The sequence below is a fragment of the Protopterus annectens genome, chromosome 1.part1 (genome assembly GCF_019279795.1).
Source record: "Protopterus annectens isolate FY-2018-M chromosome 1.part1, PAN1.0, whole genome shotgun sequence".
NCBI lineage: Eukaryota > Metazoa > Chordata > Ceratodontiformes > Protopteridae > Protopterus > Protopterus annectens.
This window is the reverse complement of record NC_056726.1, coordinates 935,568,288-935,584,460: the sequence shown is the minus strand read 5'-3', so window position 1 is coordinate 935,584,460 and position 16,173 is coordinate 935,568,288. Positions and strand designations below refer to the sequence as shown.

The 16,173-nt window shown below is 38.5% G+C and overlaps 1 protein-coding gene across 2 annotated transcripts in view; it reads left to right on the top strand.

Annotated features, from left to right (window-relative positions):
• The window catches only part of TMEM8B (transmembrane protein 8B), a 2,953,746-nt gene that overhangs the window by 1,228,742 nt on the left and 1,708,831 nt on the right, over positions 1-16,173 (top strand). For both annotated transcript variants that reach the window (XM_044079042.1, XM_044079038.1), the window contains exon 4: positions 1,435-1,568. In XM_044079042.1, the coding sequence (XP_043934977.1) occupies positions 1,435-1,568 (134 nt within the window). The remainder of the gene's footprint in view (positions 1-1,434; positions 1,569-16,173) is intronic.

The window sequence follows — 16,173 nt, the reverse complement described above, 5'->3', positions numbered from 1 at the left end:
TGCTTGTCACCTTCCTCAAACTCTTTGAATGTTTGACCATTCCATAATCATTCTAACTCATCTTTTAACTGGTGCACTTCTCTAACACTGAAAAAATAACTCAGTAAGGCATTGTCTGATTAGGATCTCTTCCAATAATGACTGCCATAATATGAATAAAACTTAAAATTCAGTAGTCCCATGACCTGATCCTAGAATTCCTCAGCTGATGCTTACCTAACACTGCTAATTCTTTCACCAACTGTTGTGCTCCTGAAATTTCAGTCAACTATTCTTTGAATGTGATCTATATCAATCAAATCAAAAATGATTACATAATATCATGCCACATTATATCTTTAAATATCTAGGGATATCAGCAGTAATTGCCAATCCATGTCCGTCACTAATTTGTGAAATTAAAGGATCTCACTTCTGGCCTATGTCTGTGTGTATATGTATGTATATATATATATATATATATATATATATATATATATATATATATATATATATATATATATATATATATATATATATATATATATAAATATATATATATATATATATACTACTGCTGCTGACTAACTTCACTCCTTAGTAAGTCATTGTAAAAAGTTATAACTGCCTGATTTAGTGTTGCCTAGTTTTGTAGTGCATTCCTCAGAATGAGCCTGCAATGATGAGGTTAAGCACTGTTGACATCTAATTCACCCTGCCTAAGTCTGCTTTCCTCATCTGGGGCATCAATAAAAGATTGTAAATATGCATCTGTTTTTTTTTTTGCAACTGATCAGCCCCATGAAGCAGAACATTCCATTCTGGTTTTGTTCCTTCTTATGTAGAATCTTGCTCCATGGTCCATGTATTTAGTACACTTATGTTCAATGTTGTCAAATCTCAAAAACGGATTCATGAGAAGAAAATGTAATAGGCCTGACACAAGTGTTAGGTCATTTTGTTGTCAGAAGGAGTCTCCAAATTGGTGCTCATCACAACAATGACCTATTTCAAAATGTAGTTAGCACCGGATGGAAATATTGTACTAGAGAAGGGACACTCCAAGAAATGTCCTAGTGTCCTAGTAACCATTTATCTACAGTAACATCTGCTGACTAAGGAAACATTTTTTTTTCCGGCTCTCTGGTTCTCTGTCAAAAAGAAAGAAAATCACTGATTCTACCATTCAAAAGAACTGCACCATATGAGATTATAAATTAGCTTGATGAATAGCAAATTCTCCTAGAAAAACAAATGAACATATGTTTTCAAAATGTAGTTGCTTTGAGAATATTGCAGGTATACATGACCACCCATGACAAACAATTAAAATGCTCCTTGTCACATTTAAGTAAGTATTGTGGTATCTCATTATTGGAAATGTTATTTAGATATGATGCTAATTTACATTTTATTGCAGAATTTCCTGTAAGATGATATCTGCCTGTTTTTCAGGGGCTGCATGATGAGTGCCAGTACCTGTTCCAGCCACAGTTAATCGTGCAGAGATTGATTGGTATTCCTGTATTGTACCCAGGATATACAATTGAACAAATCATACCAAGCCACAATCGATCAGCACTATATAAGTAAGTTCTTCAATACAGGAATGTTCCATCCATTCAGTTATACAAAGTAGTATTGCATGTATTTCTAAGATATTAGCTTTCATGGCAAAATCTTCTGTTACAGAAAATAATATAATCTTTGCTGTTCAATAGAAATTTGTTGGAAGAGACCATTCAAGTGCCTTTAATGTATGGCATGCTTATGCTGCCAGGGTTACACTTTTCTTCTTAATTCAGTTTAATATCTGTTACCCTGATCTTGTGCTTAATGATATTAGCTTGATTATCATTGGACACTTGAAGTATCCTTGAGCATAGATTTTCACCTAACTTGCATTCAGTCATTTGCAATAATATCGTATAGTATACATAGATTCACTACCCGCGGTAGTGGTGCTGTGGTAGCATTGTCGCCTCACAGCAAGACGTTGTCTCGTTCGATTCTCAGCTAGAGCATCTTCTGTGTGGAGGCATGCATGGATGGGTGTGCCTTCGTTGAAGGTTGTGCGTCAAGGCTGGTAACTCGGCACGTAAAAATCCACTACCAAACATTAGCGGATCGGAGTTCCGCTGTGGCGACCCCTAACCGGGATAAGCCGAAAGACACAACAGCATACATAGTTTCACTGCTGCATTTTGCAGGATGAGCTGACAGAGGCAGATTTTTATTTTTATTATTTTTTTTATTCAAGTCTTGTGATGAACATGTGTTTGCATTTCAATGCCATTTAGTTTACTTTAACTATTTTTGATAAAACCTTCAGCACAATTCAATATAATTTCCATTTTCAGTTCTCACAAAAATTCTAAGAAAGGTGAAATATATGCAAATTTAAAGAATCGTATAATGTTATTTTCAGAATCAGTATATGGACTTGGAAAACTACATACATGGCAAATTTTATAGGGAAACTTAAAAATAAGGCATATATATATATATAGAGAGAGAGAGAGGGAGAGGCATTACATTTTTGCTCAGTTACACTAACATTTTACTACAGAACACCTAGCTTTAAGATGACGTTTACCAGGTACCAGTACAGTATCCCTCAACAGCTAGGTAATACAGTACCGTATCTTCCATTTAGCCCTAACAGTGTCAGTTGTAAAAATGACACACTGAGTGTTAAACTTTCAGTAATGTTTCTGCCAGATGCAAATGTCATGTAATGCTTTATGTGTCCGTCTGTTTGGGATGGGCAGGATATATGTGTCTGTGGGGGACTTTCATATCTCTATATTCCTGAATATATGTATTATAGCCTGGTAATGCAGGGGTACTCTCTGGAGCCTTGAACCAGGTCTCTGTCACTGTACAGATGTCAATGTTCTCCATTTTAAGGAGTTCCTTGACTGAGTGCATTTTGTGGTTTAGACTTCTAGCATTGAGTAGCATTACCCTCAGATTTTGCTTGCTTGTACCTGTTACGGTGGTGTATTTGTCATTTGAACCTTGCCTAAAAAAGTCACTATAAGGGTAGCAAGAGCCTTAGCCAGTATCTGGAATCCCAAGGGCGATAGATGCAGGCCATCTCTGGCAAAGCATCGTGGTTTGCCAATCATGTCATCCCAGGCAGACAGATACTGGATCCCCTTAGAATGACACCAGAAGCTTAGCCAATCGTTGAAGTCAATCATTTTGTCCTTGTACTGTGGTATCATTCTGGGTGACAGCAGGATGCTACTCAGGGCTAGGGTCATACCTGCCTGGGCTACAAGATTGGACAGCTGCTCCATGTCTCTTTTCATGTAGTCCAGGGAGATACGTCTCAGATCATTCACACCAACATGGACAATGACAGTCATATTTGCACTTGTGGAGTGACCTGAGTGGGTGCGTTTTGTGGCAGATCCTGGCACCCGGCTGGCAGCTGACAGTAGCTTTCTCCTTGTTTAGCCTGGTGAATATAACATCAGTGTGCCTGACTATAGATTCACCTATGACTAGAGTGTTGGGTACATTGTTATGCCTTATGGTCTGTGGTTGAGTGGCGCACTGAGTTTGTGGGATATGTGTCATTTGGGTTGTGTTGGTGGGTGGAGGTTGCTTGAGTTTCTGCTTTGGAGGTCCCTGTTGCTTGGGTACATTTTTATTGGGAGCCTCCGTGAATGCAGGTGTGTGTTTTGTGTTTCTATGTGTGTGTTTTGGTGGAGCAGATTTTTAGGGACTATGTGATGAGTGTGGTGTGGTGCAAGTGTTTACCATCTTCTCTTGACTGTCTAGTCCAGTCTTGGGTGAAGAGAGCTTTATTTCCAGTTTGGCTATATAAGTGCATCTCTCACAAGTTGTAGTATTGGGTGGTAAGAGGAGAGGGTTGTCTGTGTACATGAGGCAATTGCTGCATTGCCCCAAGATGCCCAAATTCATCAGGTAGACAGGAGAAAACACCGGGAGCTGACCCTTAGACATGCCTGGATAGATGCTTATTTATTAAGTACTAAAAACTGTTTTTCTCTAGCCAAGTTGGGAAAGTTGAGTGCTGTAGTAATTTGTAGCTTATTTAGTGCTTACTATGAGTTCTCAACAAGTGCTGAGCACAAAGAAACAGATTTGAGTGCTGAAACTAAAAAAACTGGCTAGTTCTAAGAAACAAAATTAAGCTAGAAGGTTTCCCTCCAACACAGAAAGGCTTAGGGGCTCAGAAGCTTACAAACAGTCTTGGATACAAAAAACCTGTAGCTGGACTAAACAACTTACAGGAAAGGCAGGAAACAAGCTTAGAATTTTTTTTTTCTTTTTTGTAAAGTGGAAAGTGGAAAGGAAGAGCAGAAACTAAGTGGGCTGACCTTCTCAAATGTTCTCCCTTGATTAGGTAGAATGAGGTAATGACACTAGACAAGTGATCCTTGAAAAACATTGCTTGAGAGGGTGAAGTCTATCTGCGTATACCTTACATACATAAGCACCAATAAATCTCCAAAATACATTAGCAAACAGGAACATAAACTGGAACACCACTGATAAGACACAAAAGCTTCCACCCTCAGCTGGTTCGCTAACTATCTGGATGCAAACAATCTGTCAAATGGCTCTGTTCCTCTTCTCCTTTCTTGCCTATCTCTACTGGTGTTCCACAAGGTTCCATCTTAGGTCCCCTCTTATTCAACATCTTCACCAATGATCTTTTCACCTCTTGCTATCAGTCATCTCTCATGCAATATGCAGACGATGCCACAATTATTTCTACAGCCAACAACATCTCTGACCTACACTAACTAACCCAAAAAGCTCTACTTTCCACTGAACAATGGCTTTCAAAAAACTTACTGATCCTCAATCCCACAACAAACAAACTCTTACTATTTCTACCTCATTCTCTTGCTCATCATAAATCCTCCTTTGCCATTAAGTCTTGTAATAATACAGCTATCCAACCTGACACCTACACCAAACTCTTAGGGGTCATCATCGACAATGAACTAACATTCAATCAACACACTAGATCTCTTGTACCAGAACAGAAAATATCTCACTCCCAAGGCTAGACTCACCCTAGGACAAGCACTTCTCCCCTCTCTCCTCTATACTGCTCCAATTCTCACAAATATCCAAGCAACTACCCTGAACACACTTCAACAATCCTACCACAAAATAGCCAGATTCATCACTAACTCCCCAAACAACACACACCACTGTATTGCTTTAAAGTCTCTACAATGGCTGGAACTCCCACAACTACTACATCTCTACCAGTTTCACATACTGCACTCTATGCTCTTTAAACCCTCCTACTGTCCATCTATATCTCTCCTTGTCTCTATCTACACCCCATCTCGATCCCTCCGCACCTCTAATCAATAATTGCTTGAGATTTACCACCCAAATAAGTCAGTAGGTAAACTACTCTACAAACACTCTGTGGCCTAAGCCTGGAACAAACTTCCCCTGGACATACACTCAATCTCTCACACCCCACTATTTAAAAAGAAACTTAAGACACATTTACTCAATTCCAGAAACTGCCCCTGCTATGACCCTACATAGTTCTCTCCTCCCCCCACATCGGAATAACTCTCAGTTGACCCTACTCACACTCTGCACTCTCGCTCACTAGTACAGTAACAGAATTGTCCTGAAGAAAAAAAAATGTCTTTCTTTCTTATAAGATCTTCACATGCTATTGTTTATTTTTTGCTAGTATTTTGTTTCTACTGCTTGCTGTATTTGTTTACTACTGTAATGATTTGTTGTACTATCTGGAACTTTTCTCCTTGGGTCTCCACTGAAAATGGGACAAAATCCCAGTTGGACTAACCCGGTTAACAAATGTCAATAAATAAATAAAATAAATAAATACATTTTATGAATACACGTTATAGTACCTCAGCTTCTTGCCTTCTGTTGGAACATTTTAACATTACAAATGTGTCCTATATATATATATATATATATATATATATATATATATATATATAGCTTTATCCAATTATTCAATTAATTTTCCAACAGTTTAATAATTAAATGACTATCTTACTACTAAGCCAACATTTAAAGTAAAATATACTTCAATAAATATCAAACAGACTAATGAAATTGTAGTACTATTTAAATGTATATTCTTAAATACATATTGCACTACCATTTCTTCATTCAACAACAACAAATGTGGGTGTTAAAATGTAAGTACAAAAACATGTATTTTTAACATATTATTAGTGTGTATTTTATCCTTCAGCATTGCATATGTTATCCTCCATGACCAAAAAAACTGAATTCAAAGTGAAAAATGCTTCAAGAAACATCACAACAATTACTAGAGTTATAATGCTATTCAAAAACATATTGCTCTACCATTTCTTCATTCAACATCATTCAACATCAAATGTAAATGCATAAATAACACTGCATTTCATAAAACTTCTAATTGCATCTGCCTTTAAATACATCAATATTTCCTTTACTTTCTTCATGTGTTTCAATAATAATGTTGAAAATATAAATATAAAACACATATTTTTAACATATTAATGTGTTTATGATTGGTATAGTTTAGATTTATCTTCCTATACATACATACTTATTTCATAACCAAAAGATTAAATTAACCCATAAATATCAGTATATTCATCTTACATCTGACTACATCCATTATTTATAATAAAATTTTGTATGTTGTTGTATTGCAATACTTTCCCTCATTTTATTTAATATTTATGAATATTAATAATTTATATTCTAATATATTATCTAAATATTCAAATTATTTTCCAAATTCATTCCCTGAGGACATAAAGTATGAAAATGAATAAGCATTCTGAGGACATAAAGTATGAAAATTAATAATCATTCTGCTCTCTAATCTGTTTAATTGTTTTTTAAAATTCCCATCGCTGTGAGTCAGTCGTGCTATAATACTAAAGAATAAACTCTTGTCTGACCCTTGATGTTTAAACAAAAAGTGCATGGCAACAAGACTCTCTAACCTCTGTCTTCTCACATCCCCCAAGTGCTCCAAAATTCGTACTTTGGCCTTCCTGGTAGTTTGACCAATATACCAGGAAACTGGATCACAGTCACAACCAATAATATAGACAACACCACAGCTATTAAAATTGTAATGTTCACTGGCCCTATACAATTTTACATTGATCTTCCTACCATCTAAATTTTTAACACAGTTACATACGGAACATTTTCCACAACTATAAGTTCCAACAGTTTTACCTATTACTTCCAAACGTTTTAAACTTAAACCTTTTCTGTTCAGCAGTTCTTTTAAATTACAATACCTCCCATAAGAAAACACTATGTGTTCAGGAAACAAAAGGTCAAAAGAATTATCCTCACTGACAATTTCCCATGCTTGCCTAACAATTCCCTCCAAAATGGGAGAAAAATCTGAGTATCTTGTAACAAAAAACAATTTATCTTCTCCCCCTCCATCCTCTGTACTATGTTTGATTTTTCTTCCATTATGGTTACCACCAATCCTTACTCTGTTCTCACCTGTTTCTGTAACCTTATTCTTTCCTTTTTGCAATATTCGGTCATCATATCCTCTGTTCTTTAATCTAATATATACCTCATTCACGTTAGTATCCTTTAAATCAACTTCAATGGTATTCATAAAAATTATTTTAAATTCCTTATATGGTAATGACTCGATCAAATGGGGGGGTGCATACTGGTAGCGTGCAGTTAACAGCTGTGGGTTTTCTATATGGTTTGTTCTGTATCTTCTTGTCATTGTTTACATAAAACATGATACCAAAAATGAAATACTTTCCCTGTCAATACCTCAGGTAAACTTTAATCCATGTGGGTTATTGTTTAGAGTTTCCATAAATTCCACAAACTCAGACTGGTCACCCTTACAAATAAATAACAAATCATTTATATATCTCTTATAGTATACTACATTTTTCTCATAGTAATCTTGTAATACCATAAACTGATTTTCAAAATCACCCATATGGATGATAGCGTACGATGGGGCAAAAGCCGCCCCCATCGCTGTTCCCCTCATTTGCAAGAAAAATTAATTCTTCCTTGTGAAATAGTTATGGGTCAAACAAAATTCAAGCAAAGTCAGCAAAAATGTAGAGCATGGCCCTTCCCCTAGTTTTTTGGCCAATGCCTCCATACCTCATCTTTTATTAATACTGGAATACAAAGACGTAACATCCACTGTTACCCAAAAATAATCACCATTTCTTTCTAAATTAAACATTTCTTGACAAATCTGCTGAGTATTTTTAACATGAGAGGGTATAGCTGTCAAATATTTCTTAAAATGAAAATCCAGAAAAATGTTCACATTTTCAAGAAAAGATCCTATTCCTGAAATAATTTGTCGTCCCGGGTGTTTAAGCACACTTTTATGGATTTTTGGGATAGCATACATAAACGGATGTTTAGGTGTATTAACAATCACTTTTTTAACATCTTTATGTTTCAAAAATAAAACCTTTCTCCATGTTCCAATAAATCATCTAATTCTGTTGAAAACCATTGTAAAGGATTAAATTGTAATTTAACATAATATCCTTCTTCAGATATATTTGAAACCATTTCATCATATTGTACTATACTTATAACTACCCAATTACCTCCCTTATCAGCCGTTTTGTATACTAGCCCATTTGCTTTTAACCTAAGTTCCTGCAGTGCCAACCACTCTTCCTTCCTTTAGTTAAACGATTCAAATTTCTTTACAAACTTGCCATAACTATTTTCCACTTTTTTGCACACTAAATTTTCAAACACATTAATAGCTTTGAAAACAACAGAAAAAGAACCAACTGTATTACTAACCCTGGGGGCCATAAAATTACTATCTGAAGTCAGTTTAGGCATTTCTAAACATCCATATCCTGTGAAAAATGGTTCAGATGAAATGTTACATTGTAAGTCATCGCTTTCATTCCCTTCACCAAAACCCACACGTTTATTTTCATAAATACTTAGATTCAATAGGTCATCTTCATCAGTAAATTCACTAATATTTTCTTCATCTCTAAGAGACATATCTTGTCTAGTTTGAAAAAAACACTTATAAGATTTAACTTGCGACAAAATTTCTTTACATCTATTATCAAGTCTGCCAAAGATGGAATTCTGGTGAGTACAAATTTTTCCCCTCTGAGTAAAACTTTTTCAACAGCATCAGGAATGTTAACACCGTGTTCCTGTTTGCTGATGTATTTTGGGGGTATACCTTACCCCATTCCCTGTCTTGAGAGCCCATCTGCATTGGCATTGCTAATCCCAATGTGGTGCAGCACTGACATATCATGTCATATGCTTGCAACCCTAGGCTTCATCTTAGCAACTTGGCATTTTGCTGGCTGGCTCTGTTCTTCCTTGTCAGGTCTGTGAGGGGAGCAGCTATGGCACTATAACGGGGGACAAACTGTCTGTAGTACCCTGCTGTCCCTACGAATATCCTCATCTGCTTTTTGGTAACAGGTGCAGGCCATGCCTGAATGGCTTCTACTTTGGCAGGTTCTGGCCTGATCTTACCACTCCCCACTATATGTTCCAGGAAGGAGACCTTGCAAAACCCACCTGATATTTGCTCAGTTTAATGGTCAACCCTGCCCTCTGTAGTCTGCCCAGCACCTCCCTGACACATTGAAGGTGCTCTTGTCAGGCGTGGCTGTAGATGGCAATATCATTTAGGTAAGCAAGGGCAAACCCTCCTGCTAGGATATGATCTACCAGCCTGTGGAAAGTTGCTGGGGCATTTTTTATCCTAAAGGGCATCTTTCTGAACTTATACAAGCCAAACGGAGTCACAAAGGCTGACTTGTCTCTAGCACTGGGAGTCAAGGGCACCTACCAGTAACCATTTGTAAGATCAATGGTGGTAAGATACTTAGTCCCACCCAGCGGCTCTAGGGTCTCCTCTGTCCTAGGCATGGGGTAAGCAACTGACTCTGTGTGACTATTTAATTTCCTGTAGTACACACAGAAACTGGTGCTGCCATCCTTCTTTGGCACCAGCACTACTAGGGAGGCCCAGGGACTGTTGGACTCTTGAGTTACCCCTAGTTCCAACATCTCCTGTATCTCCTCCCTCAGAATCTATTTGACTCTCTCAGGCACCCTATAAGGGGCCTGCCTGATAGGCCTTTGAGGTCCTGTGTCCACCTGGTGCTGCACCAGGTGGGTGCACCCTGGTTTCCCAGTGAACATGTCCCCAAACTCTTGTAACACTGCTCGGATTTCTCAAACCTGGGTAGGAGATAGCTGCTGGGACATTGCTACCCCTTGCAATGGGGTGTCAGTCTGAGCCTCACTGAGGAGATCAGTCACCAGATCTCCCTCAGACTCCTCCTGCAATACACTGCAAATGCTCAGCACAAGGGCCTCCCTATCATGGTAAGGTTTCATCATGTTAACAAAGTACAATTTGTGCCCCTGCCTTCTGCCTAGCAGTATGACCATGTAGTTAACATCACTTACCTTTCTTACCACCTTGTAGTGTCCCTCTCCAGTTTCTTGCAGCTTGTTCTGTTTAACAGGAATGAGAACCATTACCTGCTGCCCCACAGCATACTCTCTAGCTTGAGCATTCCTGTCATACCACACCTTTTTCTGTTGTTGGGCTACTGCCAGGTTCTCCTGGGCCAAGAACATGAGCAGCCTGAGCCTTGTCCCTAGGTTTAGGACATATGCCACAACAGACTCCCTGTAAGGTTCACAATCACCTTCCCAATCATCTCAAATTAAATCTAGTGGTCCCCAACCCTATGCCCATACAACAACTGAAAGGGTGAAAACCCTGTGGATTCCTGGGAAACCTCTCTGTATGCAAACAACAGATGGGCAAATATTTGTTCCACTCCCTCTTAAACTGCTCTGCAAATGCCCATAGCATGGACTTTATTGTAGAGTTTAACCTCTCAACAAGACTATTAGTCTGAGGATGGTAGAGGGTGGTCTTCATGTGCTTCACCCCACAATACTTCAACAGACAAGCCAGCAGGTCTGATGCTGAAAATCTCTAACAAAGCATTTGCCACCTTCTCTGCCTCAATGGCGGACAGAGCCACTGCCTCAGGGTATCATGTAGCATAATCCACTACCACTAGGATATACATTTTCCCTGTGGAACTTGGGGTACTCAGAGGCCTCACAATATCCATAGCTACCCCCTGAAATGGCTCCTCAATCACAGGCAAAGGCATCAAAGGAGCTTTCACCTTGTCTCCTGCCTTACCTACCTTTTGGCACTGCTCACAGGTCCTGCAGTACCCTGTTACATGTCTGGAAATTCCAGGCCAATAGAAGTTCTGCATAATACATCTCTTTGTATGTTTTATGCCCATATGACTTGCAAAGGGAATATCATGGGCTATGGCTAGAAGTGCTAGATGGTAAGCTCTAGGCACTTCCAACTGCTGTACTCTCTTACCTTCTAGCGCTCCCTCAGGGGTACACTCTCTATACAGTAACCCTTTGTCCCTGTATACAGAATCACCCTTCCCTTGAGAATCAGGTCCCTCACTAGTTACCTGCCTCAGGCCTTGCAATGTAGGGTCTGAGAGCTGAGCCTGTCTCAACTCTCTCTTTGTAACCCTTCCCAGCTCCCCTTCCACAGGAAGTCTGGCATCCTCTGACAGTGGTGATTCATTGTCAGCCTGGGTACTACTACTCACCTCTATCTTTGCAGTCCCTCTGTCCAAGGGAACATCGTTACCCACAAGCAGCTGTGGTTCACCTTCAGTTTCACTGCTATAGAGTAGCTCCCTCCCTGATGTAACCACCTCACCAGTCCTGGCTGCAAGTATGCAGTCTTTCCCAGTCTCCCGCAGGCTACCAGACCCACATGCTTGTCTCCTAGACCGACTGCGTCTAGCTGCATAAGTACATGGTACTGCCTCATCCAAGTCCTTCCCTATCAGGACATCTGTAGGATGGTAGTTCAGTACCCTTGTTGTTTCAAGACAACCTACAATTGGCATTTTGCCTTTCCCACTTACTGGCTCTCTCACATTTTGTTCCCCACCTTGCCTCCATGGACATCTGTATGCCACATGCTTCCACTGGTTGCATTCAAAACATTTAACCCTAGGTCCTGGACATGTAGCTGCACTAATTGCTTCCCCTGCTACTGGCAGATTTTGTTGGGGCAATCTGTGCTGCCCACCATGGGTTCCTTTAGACCCATGAGCACTACTGGGGGGTCCCTTTCCTGTGCAGGGATGCCCTGCTTGCTAGGTATATGTCTCCCTTCTTCTCCAACTCATCTGATGTAGCACATCGTCTATCAGCTAACCAGATCCTCATGTCCTCAGGCAAAGTGCTAAGGGCTTGTTCCCTCACCAAAAGGTCTGTCAGCCCTTCAAAAGTGATGACCTGACATCCACTCACCCACCTATGAAAATAAGTGCTCAGTTCAGCAACATCTTCACACACACTTTCATCTGCCTTGCGTCTATGCTCACAAAACTTTTTCCTTTAAGTTTCAGGTGTTAGCTTAAAACATTCTAACAAGCAATGCTTAACAACAGTATAATTAAAACAGTCAACATCAGACATTTTAGACAACACAGTTACAGCTTTACCATGGAGTAAGGAGGTCAGGAACCGTACCCAGATCCTTTGGTCAACATCATACTGTTTACATACCCTCTCAAACATATGAATGAAACTATCAAAATGATCTCCCTCTTTAAACTGCTTTAAAATTTACTGACCTTTTGTGCTTCTGGGGTCCAGTTACTCCATTTTCCATTACCTACACAACTCTAGCAAAGAGTCAGCATCTCCCTCTCATGCTGCCTCTGTCTCTCCTTTTCCTCAGCTTCCAGGCATAGCAGTTTCTCATTCTCCTCAGTCTGCAGACATCTCAGTCTCTCCACTGCTTCTATTTCCAAATGCCTGGGCTCCAACTCAAGTCTCTTAACTCGAGATGGATTTTTAATTCCTGTGCAGAAAGGTTGAGCTGTCCATTATCTGAATGTGGTACATCTCAACTGCCAGTCTGATCATCCCCATGGTTGCTGTTTTCTGATACAGCTGTGACCACGGCTGCAATCCTGTCTGCCTTAGTCAGGTTTCCATGCACCAGTCTCCTAGCTTGGTAAATCTCAGCCAGCTGGCTCCTTGTCAGCTTCCCGTACTACTCTGCTGATATGCTGCCTGCCCTCCCTGACTAACTAAGCTAACGAAAGAAATAAACAATTGTGATCTGAACTCTGAGTATTCACTGCATGGCTGACTTAGAGTACAAAACACCTTCAATGATCACTGTACACAAGCTACAAGAATTCACTCTACCCACACGACTACAAGCCAATTAGTATTTGCCAACCAGTTAATACATGGTGTGGATATCCCACCACTACCAAACAATTAATATGTGACACTCGTGCACTGAGCCAGCAATCAAGGAGCCTCAATCCTCACTGCTAACACCAGTGAGGGGCGTTGATATAGGGAAAAGTTAATAAATACCTACACAGTAAGGTACAATTTCTCTTAAGAGCACACAGAGATCGCAGTCAGTCTGGGGCTGGTCTCTCCCTTTCTCTCCAGGTCCCCAATTAGACTCCCCACTGGCACAGCTATAGGGTCCAGATCTCAGCCTAGCGGACAAGCAAAAACCTCCAGCACCCTCTCTGTCCAACCAGTGCTTTGTGTCCCTGCCCAAGTAGCTGACACACACACACACACACACACACACACACACACACACACACACACACACACACACACACACACACACACACACACACACACACACACACACACACACACACACACACACACACACACACACACACACTTTGAGATAAGAGTTATATACAACCACACAGACACTCATGGGGAAGGCTGGCACAGGTTCTCCAGCTGTGCCCCTTTTCTGCCTAGTCTAAAAGGTAGCACCAGCTGCCAGCACCCACTAATATCAGCTACTTAATGGCCCTTCTGAAAGGGTGTCCAATTATTACTGTGCAATATTATTATCCAAATGGTAAGTGTGACTGAACAGTCATGGCTTATTAGGGTGACTTGGTTCAATATCAATATATACATGCAATGTACTCTAGAGCTTAAATTAACTCGACATAAAACAGCCACAGTTGAAAGGTTTAAAAATATTTAATAATACATAATTAAAACACAAGACAATACTACACAGTGCTAGTCAAAAGTTCAGAGATCACAGAAATACTTAAAATAATACCGTAGAAAAGTTCTGACATCACAGAAAAACAAACAAGTCTAATCTTCCTATTTCCTAGCTATATCTAAGAGAAGACACAGTTCTAAAACTTACATATAGAGCAAAGCAGTGCTGCTAATGTTGAATGTTCTCAGGATAAAATGCTCTGAGCTCTCTGATTCTCTCTCTTTAAATTAATAACACAGAGCTGCTTTACATTACATCATTCTTCACACTTGTCTGGTGTTCCCAGGCTAACAGAAACTACATTTACATTCTTTACAACTGGTCAGAAGCCAGAGCAATAAAGGACATTTATACATGCAAATTCTAGCCATTAACTCTGGTCTTAAAACAATAGGCAGGATGCCTCCCTCTAGACATATCGGCTCAGAATTTTGACATCAAAGAATTGACTTATTAGCTTTGTTACAGCAGAGTGCCCTTTTGTTACATTTTTGCAGTTCAATATCCAATCCAATCTTTTCACATTTACGAGAACAAGCCTGTGGCTTACATTAATATTTACTAATGACAGAATTATCTACAAAATTCTATCTGGCTAGGTAGGTAGCCTTCACGTATCTTCACATGATATATCATAAATATACTAGTGCACTATATGGATTAAATGTACAACATTTGAGTTTACTAATTCCTTCCTTGCTGACATCAATCAAAAAAAAATACATACAATATTTATTGCTATAAATATAGATTATTAAAGTCAGTATATGTCATGACTAAGAAATGTTTAAGAAAGCTTTGTGACTAAATAAATTCTAAATAGTCTTGCATATTTTACACACACACACACACACATACACACACACACACATATATATCTATATCTATATAGATATAGATATAAATATACATATATTGCATGCACAGCAGGAACAATGGGCCAAAACAAACATATAACCAAGCAAACAAACATGAATAGGTCAGCATCCGGTAGAATGTTAGTCAATTTAAAGAGACTACATCAGAAATATGATTACTCATAAAAGGATGTATGATTTAAGAAGGCTCATTTGCCATATCTGAAGAAAAATATTGGAAAATTAATGACATGAAATAGAAGTCATTAAGATTTCTTATAATTCATACTTGAATTTATATTATACATACTTAAAACTGATATTATGTAAGTTAGTAAATATAGCAAATTGCGATATATATATATATATATATATATATATATATATATATATATATATACATATATATATATATATATATATATATATATATATATATATATATATATATATATATTTATATATATATATATATAGGTTTACTATTATAATTGCGAGTATTAACTTTCCGATGATGCAATACTGTAAATTCATAATGTTGAAATTGACGTACTCATAATATCCTAATTCCAACAGTTAAAATAGCGTCTGTATGGATCAATTCAGTATTTTACATTTGCAGTATTAAAGTTGTGTAATCTTATGTAGATCATGTGAATTCAACTTGACGACGTCCATTTCTATTGCCGGTAGTGCAGTAAACCATTAAGATTTACAATCATAATAACTGCTGAATAACCTCTCCTGTTAGACATGTAATTTTAATACAAGCAGCAGAGTCAAAACAGTAGTAAGTATAGATTTATTGCAGTGTAAAATATGTATTTTGAAAGACATGTAGTGTTTCTGTTTTATTTTATTTTTTCAGAACAGCAAAGGTAATAATGGATGATGATGGTACAGACATGAGTCCTGGTACAACTGGAGTCACATATACTACAATATTGTCACAAAAAGGCTGTAGTATACTTTGTGTTGACGGATATGAATATTACTTGGAAAAGTCTAATGATAGTAAACATTACTGGTGCTGTGTATTAAAAAGTAATGCTCAGTGTAGAGCATATTGTGTAACTGAACTATCGGCAGAAGGTGATATTTTGAAAAAGAGTACTAGACACTTTCATGGTCCAGATGTTTTTAAGGTTGAGCAGTTAATGGTACAAGAGAAAATAAAGTGGCAAG